The sequence below is a fragment of the Strongylocentrotus purpuratus genome, unplaced genomic scaffold (genome assembly GCF_000002235.5).
Source record: "Strongylocentrotus purpuratus isolate Spur 01 unplaced genomic scaffold, Spur_5.0 spur5_scaffold_13, whole genome shotgun sequence".
NCBI classification, from domain to species: Eukaryota; Metazoa; Echinodermata; class Echinoidea; order Camarodonta; family Strongylocentrotidae; genus Strongylocentrotus; species Strongylocentrotus purpuratus.
This window is the reverse complement of record NW_022145598.1, coordinates 26,355,844-26,383,328: the sequence shown is the minus strand read 5'-3', so window position 1 is coordinate 26,383,328 and position 27,485 is coordinate 26,355,844. Positions and strand designations below refer to the sequence as shown.

Sequence of the window (27,485 nt, the reverse complement as noted above, 5' to 3'; positions counted from 1 at the left end):
AACGTTTCTTGAGAATGTGACATATTAAAGCTTACAATCTGAAAGCATTCGACAAAGACTGTCATTCAACCAGTCCACCTTTCATTCTTCAGTTAAAAAAACAGGGGGAGGGGACCCGTCAAATTTGCAACGGGTTTCAATAAGTTATCAACTGCATGACAGGAGTTTAAAGATACTATGTCCCGTTTGCAGCCAACATCAAATTCTGTAGACTTTTGCAGGAATTATAAATATGTCATGTATGCCCTATCTGTGAAATTTAAACGTTAGCAGTGTCCTAATATTCAAAGTATGCAAGGAAACCCGTTTACTTGCCAGACTTTACTGTCAGACACTATTTAGTGACTAACTGGCTTTTTTCTTCTTTGGTAATAACATACATAAAATGAGCTGTAAGGAGCATTTGTCTACATCAATAACCCACCTCTTGTAATGGCCAAAATTAAACTGGTTGGATATTTGCGCAGCATAAAACGTACGACCATTCGGTACAATGGTCTGAAAATCAGGCTATTACTTACCGGCTCTATAGCTCATAGTCGTTATTTTCCCACTTAAAAACATTTCAAGCCCCCTCCCCCCCCCCCTTTTTTTTTAGGGAAGTTCTAGATATGTATTATCTTTCAAATGCCGTTGGAATTTAACCTTTTAATTGTTGGCCTGCAAATGAGACGTAGTACCTGTAAACAGCAAGATGAACTTTGATTTAAGCTACGCAACCGTTATGCTCTCATTTCCTTCTACTTTGTATATATAAATATATAACTATATATATATAGATAGATATGTGTGCACCGGTCAAACTCAGTGCATTAGCTTTTAAATGTAATGTATACCAGTGAAATATTATCACATTACATTGAATCATGATTATACATATCAAAAATCTTTATGATTACTTTTAAACAAAAAATCAATATGTTTCTAATGGTTACAGTATGAGGTAAATAGAAGTAATACAAAGTATACCTTACCTATGACGGTTATGCTATGTGATTGATTGTGTACATCTAACCAAAGTTCCATCTTTTCTCACCATTTCAAAAAGCATTTGTACATGTAGAGCTGCTGTATTTACAAGTTTCATCATAGAGTATACTACCTATATTTATTTTTGTTTATCGTTCACAATCTTTAACGACAAGACGTATCTACAGTAACTGGGAAACGAAGTATGAAGTACTACCTTTTTAAAATAATCTCTCACAATCTTAAACGAAAGGACGTTTCTAGAGAAAATCCTGAATATATGTCCTATTAAACGCGTTTATACTGAGCTTTTATGCAAAACCTTTAATACATAAATCTAGATATAAATTTTGTTATATATTAGAGAACGCATAAGCAAACGTGGTAGTAAAAACAAAGCACACCATCATTTAGATTCAATTAAAATAATCTTGCGTAATAATCACACGTATGCTCCATATTAAATTATTCTTTAAGAAAATTGCAGAAATGCAGAATTTCATACAAAGTAAATAAAAACATAGTAAATATTGATTTAATATATTCAAATTGAACATTAAGAAATGCTTCAAATCAGAGATATGATGCATTGAACTGAAGTTAAATCTTGCAGGTTCAAATAATTAAACATAAAAGTGAATTACAAAGCAAATGGAAAATATAAAGAACGATTAACATGGTCAAAGAATTACGTTGTTCTTCAAAATGTATATATATTTTCAGAACAGAGAAAGATAACTAAAAGAGAGAGAAAAAGGAGGTAAAACATAAAAGGCAGACGGTTAGAGAGGTAGGAAGAGTGATAAGAGTAGAGAAATGGAAAGGGGAGAGCTAGAGAAGTACTACTAGATTTTGTATTCTTCTTCTTCTTAGGTCTTAATATCTTCATAAACATCTCCATTGTCAGCATGTCGTGGCGTTTCGTATGTTTCACCCTGATCTCGTGAAGATCTCTCTGGTAGCTTGGGAGGGACAACGTTAAGTTCCAAGCAACCTTCCTCACCATGTTGTGGTCCGTTGTAACAGTTTTGTTTCGCTGTCCCTTGCTGCTGACTACTAGCCTGATTCGCTGATCTCCTGTAGTTGTAGAGAACCCAATTAAACATGACAGTAAAAATATAAATTATTTCCTCAAGGCAATTAACAGAGACAAGAAGATGAAAGTAAAAGAGAGTTAGCATTTTCTCTAGTTACCTATATATTAATATGATAAAATATAAAGTTAATGACATTGAAATTGTGGAAGAAACTGTCTGGCAGCAATTTAAATAAGGCCTTAAAAAAAACGTTGTATTGCCCTTTTCGACCGACCCCAAAACTTTTTATTCATGACAATTCTTTGCTTCTCTTATGTCTTTGCTTAGAGAAAAGTCTTAGCAAAAATGCGTATTCTATAAAAGCATTGGGGGCTAAGTAATTTCCCCCTAGGAGGTAGTTGATATTTTCAGATTTTATCTAATTAAGAGAAAGTGCTTAACTAGCTTGTCGTTTTCTTGTACAAATGAGATACCTCAGATACGTAAGAATTCTACCCTACATGTAAGGATACTTCTGAGGCTGTTTGGATAGGGACTATTTCGGGAGTGCCACGCAGTGTCGCTTCGGGTTTCGATCAAATGGAATAAAAATAAAACGTACAAAATGCAGCTCAGGTTATCAGTTTGCATGCATGTAATGCAAATAGCGCTATGATAGCTAATCTAGGCATAGCCTGAATATAGCCTTCAGGACTATACTTCTAAATTTTGAACATAATGTCGCAAAGAAATTATCTCATGGTCCTTGGAATGCAAATGTGTAAACAGGGAATGATGTGTTATCGGCATAATATTCGATGAGACAAATCTTGTGCATTATTATGAGTCTGAAAAAGGTTAGATTTAGCAATTTGATTCAGTTTAGGCTAGCAGGAGATGATGTAAACGGTAGCGTAAATAACAAGAACTGGCCGGCCGTTTCAAGATCTACCTTCATGGACTTTAACCGCAGCATAATATAGCCATGTGGGGCTTTCCGAAGTCGTTTGATAGAAAAGTATTGGTAGTCTAGAGTTGATGTTGGATCTAGATCAATGGAGTTTTTTACTAATAAATCTTTGAAGTATATTGAATACGGGCAAAGACTTCCAAACTGACATCAAAAGAACGGCCAAATCTCACAAATTGTTGTTTCCAATTTCCAGAACTCAACCTTCTCTTTCAGTCCAAAAAAAGAAGCTAAATGCAATATCAATGTAACGTGCTTTGCTGTGAGGCATACCTGTACTTCCGCACCATTAATGTCATGACGATACAACCCAAAAGGATACCAATAACTGCAACGGAGAGGAATCCAATTAAACCTGGGTAAGAAATAATATTGGAATCTTTAAAAAAGACATGCAGCCGCAAACATAAAATCAAATAGCATATCAATGTGTAATGTGTACCGTATAAAAGGAAGGTTCGTGACTAAGATTAGGACCGTTTGGAAACCGTACGAAATCCCAATTATGATAGACCGTATCAATGTGAGCATTCACTGCTTCTGTCACTGACCGGCAACAATAATATACCGGACAAGATGGGAGAAAAGTTTATTAAATCACCTCGAGGAGAATTTCAATACCTATATAATATATAATATAATATGAAACTAATATCGACCTCGTAATATATTCAATACAAATTATGTTCTGATTACGCTATACGTGATTGTCAAGCACCACACTCATCACTAGGTAACGCACAAGGCTATTGAAGATTGCCTGGGGTGATCTATCGGGAGTATTTACGATCGTGTTACTGATTTATACATTATGACTCTCCTGTCTAAGAGACAATGGAAAGATAAAACACTTAAGCCTAGAAGAATGAAATAGAAAATGATCAAATCTATAAGGTAAACATTTTGAAGGCTAATAGTAACTTGCAACTTAACTCACCAAATGTGACAGGCTGGGATAGACCCATTTCACTGCCATTCGGTGCCATGGTTGTAGAGGATTCCTGTTCCACTTCTGTTAATTTAATGAATGAATATAAATTAGGCATATCACATTTATATCACTAATTAATCACTATACAACTCACTCCTAAATCATTATCAAAGGATTGGTGAAACGCGGTTACATGTGTTTCATTTGCCGCCGCGGCTGTGGGGTCTAAAATATATACGGCCAATAGCAATTTTAGGACCGCCGCAGCATTCCCACGGTCACATTATTCACAAACGGTTGCAGTCACATGTGTTGGGGTAGTCTACAGTATGGCCTATTTAATTTTGATCTCCACCACACCAACTTGCTACTTGCTGCCACCCGAAGATGGCGTGATCATTACATTAGGACGCGCGGCGAAAAAAATGCTAAGTGCTTAGGCTGGGCTGGTGGCCTCTTATTTTTTCGTACCCTAGCGAGACCAGATTTAGTTCGCGAAGGAAACCTGCGCATGCGCACTCGCGAAGGAAACCAGCGCATGCGCACATGAAATCCGGTAGGGTTGTTAATAGGGTAATAGTAATTATACAAATCAACTTTTCATCAGGACAGCGTATTATTAATAGAACCTTGGAGTTGTCTTGAAGGTTCGAATCACAGTTTTTGTTTTCCCTTCATAAATAGTAAATAAACAGAAAATAATCAAAGTCTATTTTTGTGTGACCTCATTGCAAGCTTTCGTAGCTTGTTATGTATGAAAATTAGCTCATACTGGAATCTGGGCTCGCTGTGACACGAAAAAATAAGACGCGGGCTGGTGAGTGTTGACCGTATATATGATTTCGTTGATAACGCCATCTTCAGCGGCTTGAATCAGTCATTATTGCAGGGAATATAATATGAAGAACAGGCTGCCGTACGGCCTTTGAAGTGATGACGCACGGTCGTCTTAGGGCGTCCCTGCGGCGGCAGTAGGTTTTTGACAAATACCAAGGCAGACGCAAGGTCTAATGGTCTTATTGCGAAACTGGATATGAACCTGGAAATGAAAAAAACTGGAACCTGGGAATAACAAAAATGTATAACTCCGCACTATAATCCCACAGCGACCCCTACGGTTGTGAAGAAAATAGGAATACTCCCTAGGGTGACCCTGTGGCCATAGCAGATCATCTGCGGCCGTCGCATGTATCTTTCGATTTCGGGAGCCTCGGCCGCCGTGTCCCAACCGTAGAGCAAATGTGACTTGACTATCCTACTTTGTTTTCATTAAAAAAAGCGTGCAATAGTTTCCAGTACAACAACATATCCAATGAGCCTTCAGTACGCGAAGCACAAGTGAACCGAACTTGAATTGAATTGAAGGTAAAAATATGTATATTGTGGTGGCTTTTTTACGGCCTTTTTTGCGAGTTTTGCATCTAACATTGCATTTAAAACGCGTGAAAAACGTTTGCAAAATTATTTCCCCAGTTTAATGTGGATGTAGAGTCAATGGAGTGGGGATGAGATAACCAAACCAAAAGACGAAGTAGTTCGGTGGCGCCTTTATAGTGTCGCTAGAGTACGCTTGGGCCCTGAATTAAAGGGAATCAAAACCTTTATACTAAATTTACTTATATTTTACCTTACTTGCAATGCACGAGTTTTGTAGGTTCGCATTGCGAAACAGGTAGAAAAATGCACAAGTTTACGGAAGCATATTGTAAGTAGTCCTTATAAGGACTGAAAGAAAGGTCATAACGTTTTGAACAACATGCTATTTGGAAACATTGAGAATCTCCTTTCAGAACTCTTGCCAAAGATCCGAATATGTTTTTTTTAACATACTTATGTTTTTTTAACATACTTATGTTTTTTTAACATACTTATGTTTTTTTAACATACTATGTCCCTTTTGCAGCCAACATCAAATTCTGTAGCACTTTGCAGGAATTATGAATATGTCATGTATGTCCTATCTGTGAAATTTAAGCATTAGCAGTGTCCTAGTATGCAAGGAGAATTGTTTACCTTCTAGACTTCACTGTCAGACACTATTGATTGACTGACTGACATCTTTTTTTCTTTGGTAATACTCTGTCGCTCAACTATATGAGCGACAGTGTAACATGCATGAAATGAATTGAAAGGGTACATGAGCATCTACATTAATAACCCACTATTTGTAATGGCCAAAATTAAACTGATTGAATCTTTGTGCAGCACAAAACGTACGACCATTCGGTTAAAGGATCGGAAAATCAGACTATTGCCTAGGTGATCGCAACTACGCGTTATGGCGTGCGCCTGTAATCCAGCTAACAGTGGAAGTTAAAATTGATCCAGCCGAGGACGCAGGTTCGAAAGTGAACAATTACCATGTTCGATGCATGAGACACCAACATCCTCCGAGTGATCACAGTCATGGGTTTCGTAATCACTCCTTCGACAATGGCCTATGTTTGGTTCTGTACCCTCGCATTCCACTTCATCCAGAACAATAGGTCCAGATCCTAGTCCAAAGGCAGCGCAACAGGAGAAGTTATCCGCCCGTTCGTAGCCGAGCATTCTGCAAACCACGTTGGCATCATTTAGGTCCCAGTTGTCATCACACACTGTCCCCCAAGTACCAAGGTATAGAATCTCAACACGGCCTTCTTTGTCAGATCTTCCGCCGACCAAACGCACCCGGAAATCATCTGAAATCAAATGACAACAGTAGGGACTTCTAGATTTGCACGACGAGAACGTGAACGCAATGTGACGTCCTTTTAAGGCACTGCTAGTGCCTTAAAAGGACGTGGCAACTATTCGTACAAAAGCTTAATAAACAAAGTTCCAAAATTTAGTTCTTTGAAGATTATTCAATATTATGAAGACGAGAGATATATTTATTCTAAAGGTGGTATGTAAAACGTTTATTTTTTAATAAGTAACAGTCACTGTGTGAACAACAAGGAGAGAAATTTTAAAGTATTCGATTTCGTTTCAGTTAAAGAAAGACTTCATTTCATTGCATTGTAGAATATTTTGTTTGACTCGATAAAATAGCCTATGGAGGGCTAAAACATTTTTTGTTAAAGTTGGGAAAACCGAGTACTGCCTGCAAATGATCACAAAACAGCGGATATCGCACAGTGAATATAGTGCCCTCATCGTTCAGTGCGTGGTAGAAATGGGGGGGGGGGGGGATCATCTTGAGTCAACCTGCTGTTTGCAATGAGGAACGTTTCTTTACATGACCCATTCTTCATAGATTTTGAAGATAACTGACCCACAGTATTATTTCCCCCTAAAATCTATGTTGACCGTAGGTTGACTTTGAAAGATTTGTCCAATGTATTTTTAACACAATGCCTACACGCATTGATTTTTACTGATAGTTATAAGCTGTTTTCCAAATATTTGCCCGTACTCCGTTTTCCAAAGTTGTGTCTGACTGTGTTTGGTCGAACGAGCCCTCAGGAGTGAGACTAGGATCCATCACTTGAAACCTTTGTGAGTCACAAAAGTTCGTAGTGACGGAGTGTTCAAATTGACTGGGAATTGCGCTGCACCGAAGCACATGCTTAAAACTCGACTTCCATATATTGAAGATCGTTAAACTTTATTGGCATAATATTAATAGTTGGATTGACGCGTCGATCCTACCATTAAGAGGTCAAGGGATGGTGTGGACACCGGTCACCAGTAGATTAAACGCCATGGGAATGGGCCGTTGTTGTAGTGTAGGGGAATGGGTCCTTTCATGCTTTTCTTCTTCTTTGTTTCTGTCTTTTGTATTTTGCTGCCTTTCCCTACACGACTGTCCACCGCTCCGCTCTCGAGCATCTTTACCCTTTGTTAGCCATTCTACATGTAAGGGTGGCACGTGATCCCTTGTCCCCTTTTACATACGCCACTAATAACAAGTAGGGTGTCATGTGACATACCATGACACATCCTCGCGAAATTCTTGACTTTTCAATATGGTTGAATTCTTACCCATTTTTAAGCATGAAACTCCGAGATCGGATGTATGTCCACACCCAGTGTTGCCCAGATTAAAACTTGGATCACACTCAAGAAGACTCGATTCTTTTCCAGAGCATCTCGGCTGACGTAGTATCACTTCCCCTGTCCCACGTCCGTATAATGAGGAGAATGAATATGCGATAGCCCCGACGAATCCTAACATTCTGCAAACCACTTCCGAGTCCAATGAGGTCCAGGTGTGATGGCAGACAGTACCCCATGATCCGAAGTAGAACAACTCAACACGACCTTGGCTCTCATCCGGACCGCCTACGAGGCGAACCTTGAGTTCAGCTACAAGTACAAATTACAAAATGAATTTCAATGTATAACTGAATGAGATTCATTAAAAATTGTTAAACGATATTATTATTATTAAAAATAGAAAAAATAAAATAAAACCAATCCATGATACAAATATGGCTTGAACCAATAATTTGGCCAATAGGTCTTTTCTTCAAAATGGCAGATCGCCCGCCCTATTAACATGTATCGGGTCTGTAGAATATATAGCAAGGTCTTCCACGCAGTCAGTCGGCGACGTATAGGTCAGCACAAGTTTCTTCTTTCATTCGAGTTGTATGCATGAACTGTGTAGTCTCTGCATATGGGCCAGAACACCTTTTTCTGTATTTCTGGCATTTTTGTTATAATAGCCTATAGCTGCACTACATAAAATCTGTTTCAAACCAACGAGATATTACAAACTGGGAGTTTATTGTATAATAGGTGCAGATGCCTTCTTTTGACAAGTGTTTTATCTTGGTTTTCTACAAGTACCTAACTGTTAACTGTTAACTAATTTTTTAATGTTTGCGAAATTATCTGGGCTTTATAAAAGCATTGATTTTTCGTCAAATAATCCCCATTTGCGGCTGGCTATGTACGAGAAGGGCCACTGAGAGAACAAAAAGTGAGCCATAATATTTGGATGATGATATCAAGTAATAATAATCGTATCCGGACACCTACCCCTAGACATCCACCCCCGGATTACCACCCCAGTCAACTACCCCTAGGACAACTATCCCTAGGGCAAGCACCCTCTATAACGACTACCCCCCAGGACAACTACCCCCAGGACAACTACACCCCAGACAACTACCCCTTTATATAGTCCTACCAGTGGTAGTTGTCCTAGAGGATGGTTGTCCGGGGTAAACGGTCCGGGGGTAGTTGTTCCGAGGTTTAGTCGTCCAAGAAGGTGTTTGCCCTAGGGGGTACTTGTCTTATGGGGTAGCTGATTGGGGTGGTTATCCGGGGGTAGTTGTCCGAGGGATAGTTGTCCGAGGGGTAGTCGTCCTAGAAGGTGTTTGCCCTAGGGGAGTACTTGTCTTATGGGTAGCTGACTGGGGTGGTTATCCGGGGATGGGATGTCAAGGGGGTAGGTGTCCTAGAACCAATAATAACAAGTGAAATAAAACCTTCTGGGAAGAAAATGATAAATATTGTGCTTTGAAGTCCAATAACATGATTCATAAATAATCATGCATGATCGATTTCAGTAAAGCTTTCGATCATATCAACCATGTCACAGCAATCAGAAAAATGATTGACATAGGAGTTGACCGCTCCATTCTCCCGACTATCTGTAGTTTCCTGACGCAAAGAACGCAAACTGTTCGTTATCGTGGGGTTACATCAAATCTCTCCACCTCTCTTGTGGTGTTCCGCAGGGAACTAAATTAGGACCCATTATTTTCCTGATAATGGTTAATGGTGCCGCGTTGTCTACAGAAAACCGCTGGAAATATGTCGATGATCTAAGCCTTCTAGAGGTTGTCAACTAGTCGGACCCTCCGCAGTTACAAACACACGTTGATTCTCTTGTTGATTGGTGTGAAATAAACGACATGAGGCCCAATCCAACGAAGTGCAAAACCATGCTGATCTCATTCTTACGTAATGCACCGCCTGCCCCCCATTTGGAGATCAATGGTAATCAGCTTGAAGTGGTATCTTATATGAAATTACTTGGTATAACAATCCAAGATAATCTTAAATGGGATCTACACATCAAAACCATCGTCAAAAACGCATCACGAAAACTATATGTACTGAGCAAACTTAAAAGGAACGGTGTCAACACTCGGGACTTGGTATTGATATACATGATGTACATTCGTCCGTGTCTTGAATTTGGTGTACCTGTTTGGTCATCTAGTTTAACTGTTGTCCAAGTAAACAGCATTGAGCGACTGCAGAGGAGAGCATTGGGTATCATCACTGGTACATTTCCCGACACCATATCTTATGCTCAACTTCTGCAGTCGCTGAGTGTTGTCAGACTGTCTGAACGACGCTCTGTTCTTTGCGAATTTCTTGTCATGCCATTTAATCGGATTAATTAATATTTCATAGTACCTGTATAATGATAGGACTATACTCTGTAAGTAAACATATATTGTATATTTTGTATTATCATATCTCTCCGAAAATCATCTACCGGTATATAAAAATATATTTCTAAAAGAAATGTCAACTAGGTTAAAAAAGACTATTTATTAATTTGAAAGTGTATTACTTAATTGCATATGACATTTAGAAAAGGGTAACAACATATTTTACTATTTAAATGTTACAACTGCATAATTAGAACATGTATTATTTCAAGATTGTTTGAAATTAGTTGTTTAGTTCATTAGAATCAGTAATTAATATAAAAAAGATTGCTAAAAGTATTGATTTCTTTATTCTTGTATGTATTTATAATTTGTAAACTGAATTGTATGAGTCTCCGGACTTTTTATTCAGTATGTTTTTATTTACAATAAAACCAGAATTGAATTGAATTGAATTGAATTGAATATTTGTTTCAGGATAGGCCGCCGTTAATACAGGGAATATACTGCACGTCTTTTACTTTTTTTTTTTTTTTTTTTTGGAGTGATAGTATTACATTTTCGGAAATTGCAACTTTACCTTCTCCGCTACATATAACACCAACGTCTTCAGAATGCTCGCAGTTATGGATCTGATAGGCGCCATGTGTGCATTGTGCGATGTGCGTTTCTGACCCGTCACATTCAACGTTGTCGAGGATGATATCACCAGTGGCTTCTCCGAAGCCCACCAAAGCAGAAGAGACTCCAGGGTAACCTAGCATTCGACAAACGACGGTAGCGTCTTTGATATCCCAAGAGTCATTACAGATTGTACCCCATGATCCTTGGTAGTTCACCTCGACTCGCCCTTCATTGGCTGAAGCTCCGTCAACAAGACGCACGGGAACTAATACAAATGAAGTAATGTTGTATTTGTGGTCTGAATGTATGCCAGATTAAAAAGAAATCGGTTTAGAAATACTCCAAATTAAAAAGAGAGAACAAAAACCTTGGCAGACTAGTACTTCAAAAGAAAGCAGAGAAATTAGACAAACATAAATGTGAAAGTTTCAATGTAATCGGACAATCAAGAAAATTATATTTTGGTTCAAGTTCTAATCACGTATAGGCACTTCATATTCGTTGAATCAGTAAATGTAAGGACGTAGGTTCCCTAGCTGATTAGCATAGTAGCACACATATGATTTAGCAGTCACGCAAAACAAACACTCGCAAATTAATATTAAATAAAATCTGAGAATGTTTGCCATTATCTAGATCTATTAGAAACAAATAATTTTTAAAAATCCTTCCCTAAACTGGGGTAAAAATAAATATTCCACCATTATGACCAACAGTGTATATATAACTGACTAATAGACTGATAGTGTTTTACCAGTTACATTTTGCTTCAATGTCAACATTTCTAATACTATTATGTTGTGTACACGTTCAACAAAATTATTTAAGTTTGTACATGTTGTTTCGTTGAAATGTAATTTGATTTGAATGTTCTGCAGAAGAAAATAAATTCAATTCAATTTATTTTAAAAAAAAATAAAAACAATCAAAATCACAATTACCATGGTATGGCGTCCCCGAACAATTGAATATATGTATATATATATATTGTTCAAGTCAATATATTTACATGTTACAAAATCTATGTTTGTCATTATTTTGAGGTTCCACATTTTACAAGCTCTGCTTTTCAGTAGATCCCTCCATTTCCACAGGTTTACTTTTAAAAAAAACTTTAAAAAATCCAATATACTGGATATTTATGTATACTTTCTATTTCACAACTTTAAACCATGTAAAGTGTATGTATTATATTATTGAATGTTGTACTGTGTATCTTATTTCCTATCAAAATTACTGTTCTGTTGGAAATGAAAAATAAAACTGAAAACTGAAACTAAAAAACAATCTAATGTGATCTATTTATTCGGTGGGGTTTAACACGTGAAGTCCATGAATTCGACTAGAATCAGTTTACTTGTAGGAATATAGGCCCTATTATCTAAATTGGAAATAAGGCGAGAACAGAGTTAGCTTTGGTTTTACACCGTCCTCCTGACAGTTGATACTTGAAGGGAGTGTCGGCGAGTTGCTGTCATGAAACTAATGTCCTTTGTAAGACTTTAATCTTCATTGATTTGCCGCACTCGACCCATGTGAAGCAAGTGGGTATCTGGCAGGAATTAATTCCTTTAAGTTCTTGTAATATTATTATCATTGTTATTCTTACGTTTAATGCACGTTACTCCTACGTCTTCACTGTGTCCACATGTGTGCATTCCAAATGGATTCTGCATACAATGTCCAATCGTCACTTCGTCTCCCGTACATTGGAGATTATTCAGAAGAATGTCCCCAGTTCCTTCGCCGAATGCCGCACAGCATGAAAAGGACTCTGCGAAGGTATAACCTAGCATTCTACAAACTACATTCGCATCAGTCATACCAAAGCCATCGTCGCAGACGGTATTACCATATGATCCTTGATAGTAGACCTCGACCCGACCTTCTCTGCTGCTGCTCCCGTCTCTCAAATAGGCGTTAACTTTGAAGGTGAAAGAAAAAGAAAAGCAATTAGGAAATAAAAGGAGAGAGGGGGGGGGGGGGGGAATAGGGGAGCATTTTAAAACAATATATAGGTAACCATACAAAGCAGAGTTAATTCATACCTTTGAATTTAATAAAGGTCTTATTATCTGTGGGCCTACCGAAAAAAAACTATTTCACGTCGCACAGTTTTGTACTTTCTTTAAAAAAAAAAGCATAGTATCATTTAAAACATTTGGCTCCCACATTTTTTCTGTATCCATCGTTAAGGTATTGTTAATTCAATATTGAAATATGACCTCGATTGGTAAGCCAAGAGGCTATATCGCACGTCGAACTAAAAACATGTCACGAGTGGCACGACGAGTGCAATAATACCAAAGAGCGTGCTTATACACCTTTTTTACCACGAAGACAAAAATAGCCATATAACATTTTTATTATCAATTGTATGAAACCTAGTACCACTGACAAGGTTCGCCAGTAAATCCTTGATTTTTGTATTAATTTGCACAGTGAACAAAGTAATACGAAAACAGTATTTTGCCATCAAACGGATAGTTGAGTTTTTGGTATAGAGGGCGCTACACAATTTTGCTTTTATTTTTTGTGAGATAACGAAAAAAATGAGGGTCAAATTTGAAAGAGCAAACAATTTAAATGACAGAATAATCTTTTTGTTTGATCGATAAATATAACTATTTCGATAATTTTGAACCAGCCGTTGAAAAAAATAGACAGCGGCGAATACGTTTTATTTTAGCCAATGCCCATGTTTGCTTTTTCTTGGCTTTTTCGTGTTGGCTGTAATACGCACATCCAGCCGGCCCGTGTATTGTTATTATTGATTTATGAATTAACTGTCACCGTATTTTGGGGAAAGTAGAGCTGAATGGTAAATTTCACACATTTTGGGGTCTTAAATTACCTTCAAACCAATGTTAGTTCCTAAATGAGCATATAAATGCCATAAAAGAGAATAGAGCAATAACCATGCACTTTGAAGGCATTAACGGTCTGAAGTAAGAACTCAACTGTCCCCTTATCCAAAGATTTTATTTGATTACGCGCATACCTCCATTGTCTTAGCCTATGCGTTTTTAACACGTGTTCACAAATCCATGATTGTTTTAAAGGTAAAGACCAGTATTGGAAACGCCCCAATTTCAAAAAATGAAATGGAAGCTCTCATTACCAATCATGTGAAAGAATATGTTTTGACTAATACGTGAGGATAACAAATTCGCCGGGAAACCGCCTACTAATTCATATATTTGGTAAATTTGTTTCTCTCATGGACTGTGAGAGATATAGGGTAGTCCCATATACATCTTTCTGTGTATAGTGCTTGTAACTTTACGAAGAATGGGCCAAATTTCTTATCATTTTGATGATTCCAGAACCTTGCAGATGCTAGATGCTAGATGATCAACCTTTTCTGATCGATTTCACAATGCAATCGCATGACCATAACTGGTCTTTACCTTTAAACGTACATCATTATCCGAGTTTGCGAGTTTTTGAGCTATTTATTATGCATTAATAAAGAGAGAGGGTTTCATTGTTGTAACTGTTCCAATTACCTAAAATTAACCTAATTCCATAGCACTGAACATAGTTCCAAAAGGATGTATCTATTTATACATTTGCTAGAGCAAGAGCGCCGTAATAGCAGCCAGGCGCGGTTCCACGTGCAGATTTGAGAGGCCCTCCCCCCTCCCTACCTCGCCTAAACTAAAAAAACAGTAAAAAATAGGATAATAACGTAAATTTAACCTTTTCTTAAAATAAAAAATCGCCCCCCCCTTGACCCCCCCCCCAAAAAAAACAAAAGTTATATTCTCGCCCCCCCCCAACAGAATAAGTGGTTCTCCTTTCCACACCCCCCCCCCCCAAAAAAAAGTTTTGTTACACCTCCCCCCCCCCCCTCCCCCACTTATTTACCAGCCGGCTGAGTCGGCGCTAAATTTGTTCTCAAGATTTGCCCCCCCCCCCCCCCTTGTCGCTGGCTAGATCCGCCCCTGATGGCAGCCGTGCTTAAGCCAGGGTAATACTCGGGAGCGCCTTGAGTGTCAAGTCTGACATTGCTCTAAATATCATTGGAAACTTATGTTTGACCCTTTCTGCTTTTAAAGAGAAGGTTGAGAAGTGGGAGCGAAATTTTCCCCTTACTAAACCTAGGTATTTCATGGTTTGAAATACTAGAAATATGCATATAAGAGTTTATATAAAGACAAAGTCATCATATAATGTCAAAATATGATAATCTAGCTCAAAATAAATGTCTAAGAATGCCAGTTCGCAAGTGCTCGCCAACGGTCCAATTCAAAATTCAAATTGCTCGATCGTGAAAATTGTTGTTACTATATAGCGCCATCTCTCAGCGTACCAGTGCAGCTAGCTACTCTTTGCCTTTGGCGTCCGCGCGCTTTAGCTAGCTCTAGCTAGCAGTGCCGTCTCGAAGACCATATAGCATACCAGCACAGCAGCTAACTAAAACTGGCGAAAGTGTATATAGCTGGCAAACAAGCGCCCGTCCTGGCCTGCCGGGCGGCGTAATTTTTTTCCCACTTGAGCTCCGGACCCCAGTATAAACTCATTTTCATACAGCCAATCAGAGCTCATCTTGTTAATAACAAGCTATACGCGTGCTAAAGATTTGACGGATGCGAAATTCGAAACGGTGATGCGAAGCTTTAGGTTCACACACACAGCGCACTGTGGGCGTGCATAGGCTCGTACATATCTTTACCAAATTTATTATAGATCTACACCTCTAGTGATATGAGCTAATGTAATTGCTGTGAAAAACTATCAATTAGCACGAAGGTAAAGTAACTCTAGCAATCAAAGGTAGGCCTTATCGTCATCGAAGGCATTATATAGGGACTCACTTCTTAAGAGTTTACGGTTGAGCATTTATTATACATCTAGACTATATACACTTCTAAAATGCTCTAATAATATCAGCTTTATTTTGTTACTTCTTTTATTGCAGGGATTCTTACCTGAGAGCTATGAACATCACGGCAATTTCTTAAGCTGATATTATTAGAGCCTTCTAGAGGTGCAGATCTATAATGAATTTCTCAACCGTAAAATCTTTAGAAATGAGTCCCTATATAGCGGCTTTGATGACGATAAGGCCTATCATTAATTGCCAAAATAAATTTTAATTAGTGCAAAGTAATAACTATTCACAGCAATTTCATGAGCTGATATTATTATTAGAGGTGTAAAACAGTAGATCTATAATAAATTTGCTAAAGGTAGACATGCTACCCTTACAAAAATGTACCATGGTACTTTTGTCCAAATTACCATCCACCATGGTTATCATGGTGGATGGTAATTTGGACAAAAGTACCATGGTTACCATGGTACATTTTTGTAAGGGTATAGAGCCCAAATGAAACTATTACCAAGTCTAGCTGTGTCATGGCTATGCACGCACACCATGCATGCTGACATAGCCAAGGCGCTGTTCGTGTGTGAGGAGCTTCGCATCGTACCCTTCGTTCATACTGGGGTCCGAAGCACAAGTGGGAAACAAATTACGCTGCCGGGCGGAGGCTACTGCTGTCTCCCTGGTCGCTCTGCATGTTTGTCGGCATGTAAGTATCGTTGTACTTTGTGGTTGCGCTTTATCGCCGCAGAAGGAAAAAAGGAAAAATTTTAATAGCATACCCCCTCACAAGGTTTTTGGACTAGCTACGTGAAACTCATGACGTAAAGATGACAATTAGAACCATTATTGTTGTGTTTGAACGAGATGATCTTCCACTTGCGTCTACCGGGTTGGGAAGATTTTGGAATAGGCCCTATAGTCCGGCAGCAAAATCCAGATTATTGGCCTAACCTTGTTTTAGGGTCTATAGTTTTTTTTCAATGGATTTTGATTGCCTAGACCTTCTATTTCAAGAATCCGATTGCTGACACTCTGTCAGCCTTGAGCAATTTAAGATATATGACGTCATACAAAATGGCCGCCAAAGTACATGATTTTCCTTTAAAAATGAATAATAAATATATAATAAGGATTTTTTCTACAATTTTTGGCAGCCAAATGTCTGTATCTCTCTAGGACCATCACTAAAAAAATGTTTCGTGATGTTGCATGGCCATAGATGACCAGCTTATTTGCATATTTTGAAATAGCGCCCTCTATAAACATATTAATTTGAATACAATATGTGTGCCAGCCAAATGCCAATTTCTTAAATCTATGTCACGTTGAAATCATATTAAATGCTTTTTTGGGGCAACAATTGCAGTTGTGCTGCATTAATCTTTCATCGTGTTTGGTACAAATTTAGATAGGGTAGGTGTGGGGAATGGAAGACCCTTAAGCACATTTGCATAATTTACATAAACATGAACAATGTTACACATACAGATATTTTTGTATTCTCTTTAGTATTTTTTCTCTTTATTTGGTAACGAAATTGTAGTCATGATGTAACTGATTAATAAGATAACAATGATTAATGACGTCATCACCAAAGGTCTCTCATTACCTACATGTAGTAGGCGCCTTGGATTAATTCTCATGTGCGAGAAGCTGCGTGTTTTTAACCTGAGAGCGCATGCATGAAAGCCGTATTGAGTTAATCCCGGATGCACGATTTGCCCACGAGAAGACGCATTGTGTGTGTCCGAACACCGTGACGTCCTTTTCAAGCCAGAAAATTTTCAACCCATTGAAAGATTCGTCATACTTGTTTAGCTCCCTCTGCGGCTAAACTAAGTTATTTAGCTTAGCTTGAGTTCGTGTCTTATTAACACTGTACTCTGTATGTTTGGAATGGATCATTATGCACAATAAAAGCACCGTTTAAAAGGGTTGTTTACAAGTAATAAGGCCTGTTTAAAAAATTCAACAAGCTGTTGTATTGTAATGAACTGTTAGCATTTTAAACAATTACGTTTTATCTGTGTATATATATATAACCGAATTAATTTTTAAAAAGGAGATTTTTTTCGGGGAGGTAACTTGGAGGTGTCAATCTAGACACACGGGTTATGGGCGCCCCATTCAAATTTAATTCTCCAGCAATTAATGGAAATAAAGACTGGTGTTTTTTTTTTCTATCTCGCCGTTAAAAACAATTACGTGCTGGCCATAAAGCCAATGTGTTGATTCATGAATTCTTGTTTGGAGACTATGCTATTCCATTGTCATTTAACTCATAGAGGCAAAACACATTTTACGGAAGGTTTTAAATATTTTTTTTTTCTTTGAACTTGGTATAAAGCCCTCTCCAAAGAAAACATTTTCTCTTGCTCCTGTTCATCTCTTTTCCTCTCTCTCATCTCTTTCTCTCTCTTTTCTCCCCACTCTCTCTTTTGTTTCTTCACTGGCCACCCATTATGGGTGCAGTCTGCCTCTATATCCGCATTCTGCACCGTGCCCCCCCCCCGTACGCTAGTGTTTCTCCGGCTTATTATTATCATTATAATCATCATCATCATACTATTATTATCATTATTTAGATGGGGAGGGTGATGAATAATGAAAGGAAAGCAATGAATTATAAAAATTCGTTTATAATCGTTTACAAATTTGGGTTGATTTTACTCTTCCATTCAATAAATCTCATTAAAATGTGAAAACTGAACTCATTATACATTTTTTGTCTTCCTCCCTCCCCCAAGTATACGAATGTGTCTCCGGCTTTTCTTTGTTTGTTGTTAGGTGGGGGTAATGGAAGGAAGGTAACAAATCATTGATTGACATTCGTTTAGAAATTAGCGTTAATTTTGCTCACATCACAAAAAAAAATCTTATTAGGATAAATCAATACTCTTGCATCAAGATTCAAGATACTTTATTTCTCCAATCGTGCAACATATAAACTAACACTACCAATTGCTCCTGTTTGTTGTACTTTCATATTATTCATTATAATCGTTTTTTTTTTCATAAGCATGTCCATTTTTCCTCCATATGAAATTCTGATACTGCTGGTAATATATTGGGAGCAGCGTAATCCGCGCTCGCCCTGAAGAAATCTCATGACGGCAAGCACCCTAGTACCTTATAATCCGCCCTTCCTTTGTTCGAGTTTACACCATGACAACGAACTCTACCTTTGCCCAAGTTCATTGTTTCTCTTACGTAACATAGATGTAAATAGGCCTCAGACATAACTCTTTTCGTATAATCATTCTATATACCGGTAGTTCTAAAATCTTTCAAATATTTTGTGTCGTTTTTGTTTGTATATACTTTGTTAATTTACTTACAAACTATTATTGTCAAAATTTGCCAATACTACCAAACTATTACGTTTCCCCCATCATCTTCCGCTCTAGAATCTTCTTATTTATTTATTTTTATTTGTTGGGTCCTTTTCACATTTTTCTTGTCTCTCTCTCTTCAAGATTTATTCTGTTTTTGTAAGGGTATTTATGCTGTTAATGTTTGTATAAAAAAAAGAGAAATCGTTATTCTTTCTCTTATAATGTTGTCCACCTTCTTCTATAGATAACCCTTTTGTGCTTTGGTATAATGTCCGATGTATATTACATCTGTCAATAAGCTTTTGGAGCTTTGTTGGAGTACTTGTATGAAAGAAAGCGTTATGAACTATATAATGCACATGATATGTATGACTTGATATTGATCGCGATCACTTTGCCATTCAGTCAAGTAATGAATAATATTATAGAAATTCAAGTATTTATTATGTGTTTCTATTCAAGCTTGTATTATAGAAAACAATATAATATAAAGAAAGTACAAATTCAATTCATTATGTCTGTACGATGGACATAGTACAATCATAATCTAGTTCAAGCAAAGCGTGACCAAAGAAAATCATTTTAATAATATATCTTATAAATATATATATATTTGTGTAGATTATTCATGTTTATTTATACAAGCATATAATGTAAGTATAAATACTTGAATTTGAATTCAAAACAAATTGTTCATAGTATTCGGCAATAATGGTCATAAACTGACTTGCTAAACAACAACAACAAAAACCCATTCACCGGCCTGTTTGTGTGTGAAGATGGAACTGGGGGATTATTCCAATGAAAGAAAACAAAAGCCGGATTATCTGAACTACGGTCTGCCCATTTTTATTCGCTTTGTTATGATCTGCAGTGAAAAAGCAGGAAGTCTATTCATGTTATTGATTTTCGAACCCATCAGTTGCAATGTTTTGTTTGCATCCACTAAATACTAGCTTCTAGTGTTTATATTTCATCAAGAGATTAAGAACTATAACGTAAACATTCAGAAGAAGCTAAAATGAACGGAGAGAAGAATATAACAGTACAATAATAATTATCAGAAGTAAACTTTTAAATATAAATCTCTGTTGCATCAAACTGATATGACAACAAATGTTTATTATGCTATATTGAAGGTGTTAATATACGTCAGACATTATACTTAGGCGAAAATACATAAACAAACAGAACAGAAAGACACCCAAAAAAAAGAGCCCAGGGGAGGGGGGATTAGAGAGACAAATATGATAATGATGAATACAGTACAGACTTCGTCCAACTTTTTGTCTCTCCAACCCCTCTCACTCATATTGTTTATTTCTGAACTCTAAATATGAAAGCCATCTTCCTTTGCTTGCTTTTTAATAAGGGACAGTTACAAATCAAGACATTTTAAATACAATTTGAATGAAAATGGGATTGTTATAGTTAGTTCAAACACTTTTTGAAAGAGATACATGCAGCCAATGAACTTACTGTAATTTTGAAACGATTTTAAAACAATGTGGCCCAAAATATTTCTGTAGTTTTTTGTTTACAGTAATAAAGGTGCTTTCAATTATGTTAAAATGCTTTCAGAATAATGTTCTGGCAATATGACTTTTACATTGATCAAACTCACAGCATTGAAACAACTTCTTAAAATTAAATGCATTCAAATTAGAATGGTGACACGTACAACTAAATATGTTTCATGATAGTGCCTTTCAACATGAAATGGACAACTGGGGAGAAGTAGGCCCCCATCTTGGACCTGGAGTCCCCCATTACCTACACACATTTCTGATCAGACACCATTCATAATGTGAATTGCAACACCCATTCACAACACACAATGGCCATAAGCTTTCTGTGATGGTTGGCACATTTCATAAATTTCCTTTTAAAACTAATTTTCAAGAGCCACCCCTAAATATCTGCATACACCACAACATTCAGTGAAAATTGTGTTTTTATATCAGAGCAAAATTTACGATCAAAATTGCTTATCTTGGTCAATTTTGCCAATTTTCTCAGAGAAAGAACGCATTGTAGTCTTCGAAATGAATTGGATATATGCAGTAGTGTTGTTGAAGGCCACATATGTCGCTATATCAATATTGGAGCCAACACTGACAGACAGTGATGCGTTCAAGCTTGGTGGTCTCCAATTCCCTACACCTACCCTACATATGTCAAGAAAAAAAATGGCTATGAAAGAATTCATTTTTCATCAAATCGGTGAGAAGTGGTTTTACGGCACACATTATTATTCAATTGATAGGCTTTATTTAGACCAGCATTGCTTCAACGTCAGTGAATGTGGATAAAACAGTTGACATCTATACTAGACAGATGCATGATTTTCAAAAGAAATTACCTGGTGGATTCTATGACACAATTTCCAAGAAAGTTCAAACCGTGGCAGCCATGAAGAAGTCAATGTTGGGGTACGAAAGTCTATGAAAAGTTGATCTACTCCAGAGTAATAGGACTGCAGACAAGTTCAAGAGAGGTCAATGTCAAGGACCTTTTGTCATAAGAGCTTTCACCAGTCCCAACAGCACTTTTTGATGATTCTGGAAACGAGTACTCTCATGTCAAAGACAGTCATTGATGGTTGTGCTCTGCTGTGGATGAAAATCTGATGATGTTTGCTTGGTGTTTGACAGATCCGAGAGTATCTAGAGATCATAACGGGTCGAGAGTCTTCCAACTGAGTCCTGCGTTACTGCTGCCCTCCAAGAAACTCTTACTGTTCATCGTCGTCGTCGTTGTCATATAGATCATGGTTCACCCTTATGACCCGTTTGATGAGACCTTTTGATCGGCATCTGTCTCCTGCAATCCGGTAGAGTGTCTTTAGTATTCAGAGGGTGGCTAGTGATTTCCCTAAGGTCGTCAGTCCATCGGAGCTTGAGTCTTCCTTTGTTACGTGTTCCTTCAAAGGTACCTTGAATGATAATTTATCAAGGTTGTCTCCTGATCTTCTGCTAACGTGACCAAACTATTGTAGCTTGTACTTGTCAATCCTGGTAGCAAGTGGCGGTTGATCTCCGATGATGGACATTAGTTGTGTCCATTGGTGTTGTAATCTCTTCATGATATCCCAAGTAGCTTCATCCAACACCACATTTCAAAGGCAGATATTGCCGAGCTTCCACCCTCCTTGACAATCATTGATCCAAGAACATTATATAAACTTGTCCACTTGATCAACTTCTTCTCCATCAACCACCATGCTCTGTTGCATGTAGTTAATTTCCACCAATCATGATCTTGGTCTTTTTCACATTGAGGTAGGGTCCAAATTATTCGCTTGCATCCTTCACTCTTTTTTAAGGAGTTCTAGTAGTTCTTCTGATGTTCTTGTTATAAGTGTTGTCAGTGGCATACTGAGCAAAAACACTTAGAGGGGCAGAAAAACAATCTCTTCATCACCACCACTCATACATGTTACATGCAGGCCCCGCGGAACTTTTTTTAAAGCGAGGTGGGGGGGGGTGAAGTATTTACGACCAGGAAGAGAGGAGCGCAAATTGGCGTGGTGTTCAAGGGGCACAGCCCCCGGAAGCTCAAGGGTTTCAGGCATTTATTAACTGTAAGATGAACATATTTTGATACCTCATTTCACCTCGGGTCACTTTCTTTCTTTCTTTCTAGTTCTCTTTAACATACTTTATACAAAAAGTGAGGGGGCTCGAGTCCCCTGAGCCCCGCTGTTCTGCGGAACCTGACATGTAGGCTTTTAAATAAGCATATCTTTTGCTTGACTGTGAATTTAGGAGTTGTCATTTTCCAACATACGCTTAACAAATAATAATTTACTAAAAAGTGAGAAAAAACCCAGGAAAATCATTTAATTTAGCAACATTTGTAAATCACTGGTATCGAATATATAGAAAAAACAGTTTGAATTTTGTTTGGGGGTTCAACTGTCCCCCCCCCCCCCCAAACCTTCCCCATCAATACGCCAGAGAGTGTTGTATTGTCGGCGTATCTTAGGTTGGTGATCGTTCGTCCACCAACAGAAACTTGACCATAAAATGCCTTTCTCATGATGAATTCAGCATAGATGTTGAAAAGTTATGGTGATAGGATGCAGTCTTGACGGACAACTTGACCAATAGTGAACCTTTCGGTGTAGCCATTCTCTGTTCTTACTGTTGCTTCATGGTATTGGTAGAGCGACTGGATCAGTTGAATTATATGTGCTGGAAAGCCCATCTAGCTCATAATAGGCGTTTATGTTGTACGCAGTCAAAAGCTTTGGAAAGATCAATAAAGCTAGGGAGAGAAGTTGTTGAAACGTGTCTCTAGTGTTGCTAACTTCACTATCCTTTCATGACAACAAACTACAGTTGATCGACATCATAATTATATGCGCGAGTCTGCAGGATGATTGGGTGCTCAGAAATAGGCAAAAGCACAAGCAGGCCTTTACCGTCAAGATGAGGTTCCTGTTGAAGTGATTCCAGGCAGTGATGTCATGCCAAGGAAAGGTCTGTCCACAACATAGTTATGATGAAGCAGGCAACATCAATGTGCAGCAAGCGATTTGAATTGATGCTAATGAGAAGAAGTATGTTAGGGTCCTAGTGGATTACACAGACGTCTACGTACTACTTTTGCATCATTATCTACATGACGGACTTATAAAACGCCAATGACCATGGAGACGCCCTTCACAAATCGAACTGTTATTGATGCTCCTGCCAATGTAGACAAGTTAGGAGATATCATTTCATCGATGTTGGCAGGACATGCGTTGACGGGATGCAGAAGATTCGACTCCCTTAGGACTCAGTTGGCAATGTTGATGCAGCATGGTCATATGTCATCCCTCAACCTACTCAATGCTTTGCTTCATGTTATGGACAGTCAACAACCAACTGAATGTCAGAGGCTCGTATCAACGTGTGGCTATCAAGGGTCCGAAGACTAGGAGCTCCAAATACCCCCAAACCTTGCCTCACTACCTCAAACTACTAAAGCGTTTGTAGAAAAAGTTAAGAGAGCTCATTTGCAAACATGCGTGTGGAAGCACGCATTACAGTCACGACCTCACATTGCAGAATTAAGTGTTAGATGACACCCTCTTCCGCATAGAATATGTTAGTGTTCCCAACACTTTAGAGGGCTTTTAAACAAATTTCAAGATTTTGAAGCAAACTTATAAACGGGTATAGTCCTGTATCGTATTGGTAGTTCGAAATTTTTAGGTTAATTTAAAATAATCTAGTACCTTTGAATACAAATCTAGTTTCTTAACGCTGTCACTGAAAATGGGCATTTATCACCATATGCCACCTCATATCTATGGGACAGAGAGCATAAAATTCAACCGTGTTTTCTTCGAGTATCAAATTACAAAATAAAAATAAATGTGCAGCACAATTTTTACTCACTGTATCCAGTGCATCTGACTCATGACATATGATAATCTCATGTTAGAAATTGGTATTTGGCCATCATTTTGAACTATGCAAGTTAATGTGTCTATAGAGGGCGCCATTCCGAATTATGCAAATTTGCATATCATTTGTGATCATAGAGCATCGCAATTTTTATTTAGTGATGATTCTATAAAAAAAATCAAAATATTTGACTGCCATTTAATGTAGTAAAATGCTGTTAAAACTTTTTATATCATTAATTTTGGTTAAAAAGGGGATTTTGTATGACGTCACATATCTCAAATTGCTCAATGCTGACAGAGTGTCAGCAATCGAATTCTTCAAATTGATGGTCTAAGGAACTATAATCCGAAGAAAAAAAAACTATAGACCCTAAAACAAGGTATACCGAGATGGCTGCCGGACTAATACGCCAGTGGTGTAGTACAGTGCAGTCCAGCTTGGCGCGGCCACTAGATAGTTGGCAGTTGCGCGGCCGGGAGCATGCAGGGAAAAAATATAAAGGGAGAAATAAATTTTGCTTCCCTGCTTCAGTATGGGGCCTGCGCACGAGATATATACGTGACTCGAGTCGCAGTAAGCAGTCTTATATACCACATCCCGCATGTCAATGCTAAATATTATGTTAACAGCATATGCCTACCAAAATGTACTTGCATGTGAATCTGTGGCACTGTGCGCATACCCATTACTAACTTCACGAGGAACCATTGCGTCCTTCAGCCTTTTCACACACAGCTAAAATTCATCTAGAGATAATTAGAATCACTCAACAGTTTTAAACATGTTTATAGACAAAATTTCCCAGTGTGAACATCGTTTATACGATGTTGGGATAGATACGAAGTCGCGATCCATACGCCCCTAAAAGCAGGCTGCAGATACGAAGTTCGTATCTAGAGAGCTTGACATTTTGTGTGTGAAAGGAAATACGTGTTTAAACGTTTTTAAACTGGATGGAGCGTGCGCTTTGATTGATATGACATGACCTTCAATGCGCAATGGCACTACTGCGCATTTTACGAGCAGTAGTTAATCACGAAACTATTAACGATCGCAACGAAATTTCTGTGTGTGAAAGGCTCGTGATTAGTTTAAACACGTTCGAAACACGTTTATACTAATCATGTTTATAGAATTTTAGCTGTGTGTGAAAAGGCTGATAGTCTTGCTTAATACGCGCATGTAGAGCTTTGCCCAGTATTAAATTAAAGACGACTCAGGATCATAGCAAGATGTAACGTCCCCTTGAGCCTACAGAAACAACTATGTCTCTCATAGCAGTCAATATTATATACCTTATATTTTACTATATTATATACCTTACTTTAAGAATCTTTCCTAATCCTGTCATCTGATTGGATGAAGGTGAAGTCGTGTTTTTAACTATGCCGCAAAAAAATACGAGCACAGTTCTGTTTTCCCTGTTCTACTGGAGCACTGTTTGATGATAATTGTGTAAATGTGAGAACCCCATGATTGGTATATAAGCTAGTCGCAAACTGTACTCTTTGGCTCTTTTACGGTATATTAAAGATATATTGACTGCTTTAATATTCGAGGCATAGTTGTTTCGATAGGCTCTTGGGGATGTTATATCCTGATATGTTCCTTGAGCCTATAGAAGCAACTGTTATTATATTTTTGATCAATGAAATCCTGTTAAGTTATTGGTCAACATGGTATCACGTGACCAAACATAACATTGCTATGATTTAACCGTGACGTCATCCATGGTATAGTGCACTATACGATAGCACTGTACCATGGATGACGTCATATATATACGATCGATCAAGATCAATGTGCTATCGGTCGCGGTCGCGCGTCTGCGCTGCTCTCACTTCACTCTTCACTACTTCAGTGACAGTAAACATTATTATTATCATTATCATTTTTTGAAGGTTGGTTTGAAAAATATAAAACAAATATATCATGCACTATTTCAAGCCACTTGTGAAATAATGGATTCCTCGGCGACAGAAATACCACCAGTTTCTTCGGGACTACGCCCCTCAGAAAATAGTGCTATTCCTGCCACCTTGATCCATAATTTTAACTAGAGTCTCTTAGTGCATGGTATATTTGTTTATTTTCATAGAAGTCAATATATCTATACTATTACTGCCGAGCCTTTAATGGTGAATTTCTATCCTGCAGTTTTGACCAATCATAGGCCTTAAATGTTCATGTGCGGTATATAAAATGATTTATTTCATTCAGAGTAATTACTACCCCCCCCCCCTAGAACTTAAAGAAAAAGTATAATTACCAATGCCTTCACACGTGACTCCTGCATCTTGACGATGCTCACAGTTGTGAGATAGGTAACCGTTGTGTTGACAGAAGGCGATGTTTGACTCAGATCCCGTGCATTGCACATTATCCAGGATAATTTCCCCTGTGCCTTCGCGAAAGGTTGCGTTGGTGTAATAAGCAGAAGCACGTGGATATCCCAATGTATGACAAACGACGTGGGCGTCATCTAAATCCCAGTCATCGCCGCACACTGTACCGTATGCTCCTTGGTAGTAAACCTCAACTGTTCCTTCCAATGATCCACTTCTTCCACCACGCACACGGGTCCTCAGAGGTTCTGTTAATATTAAGCAATATTTATTGACATTAGAATGTGCATCAAATGATACCTCTTTAAATACCCCAGTCAAATAAACGGGGACCGAACAAGAAATTACAATGCCTCAAAAGGCCCAGAATCGGTTGGTTTGGTGTTGGTTTGGTATCGTTTTGGCTGTTTGACTGGATAGTATCCATTAAGCTAACTGTCCAGCTCGTATAGTCACTTAAGCATTATCAAGCTTATACGTCAAAGGCAGTATACATTCGGAATTAAGAAGAATGATATTCATTAAAAAGTCATTGCATTTTGCATGACTTGTCCTGTAATTCGCTTAAGTTGTTACCGGCATACCCTTCCCAGCATGCCTAGCGACACTAGCGACAACATAGGTGTGCATCAGCTACGCATTATTCAACCAGTCGTAGGCGTGTTTCTAAATATAGCCTCTAACGTAACCATAACCAACGCAGGAACGAGCTTCCCTGCAT

The 27,485-nt window shown here is 38.0% G+C and overlaps 1 protein-coding gene across 1 annotated transcript; it reads right to left on the bottom strand.

Annotated features, from left to right (window-relative positions):
• Positions 1-800: 800 nt before the first annotated feature.
• Positions 801-27,485, bottom strand: LOC577650 (deleted in malignant brain tumors 1 protein-like). The gene is made up of 9 exons (XM_030983656.1): positions 27,449-27,485; positions 26,689-27,012; positions 12,458-12,772; positions 10,805-11,113; positions 7,853-8,176; positions 6,247-6,567; positions 3,893-3,967; positions 3,229-3,310; positions 801-2,046 (listed from the first exon to the last, which is right to left on the bottom strand). Exons 1-9 carry the CDS (start codon positions 27,483-27,485, stop codon positions 1,839-1,841), a joined length of 1,995 nt encoding a protein of 664 aa, XP_030839516.1. The 3' UTR covers positions 801-1,838.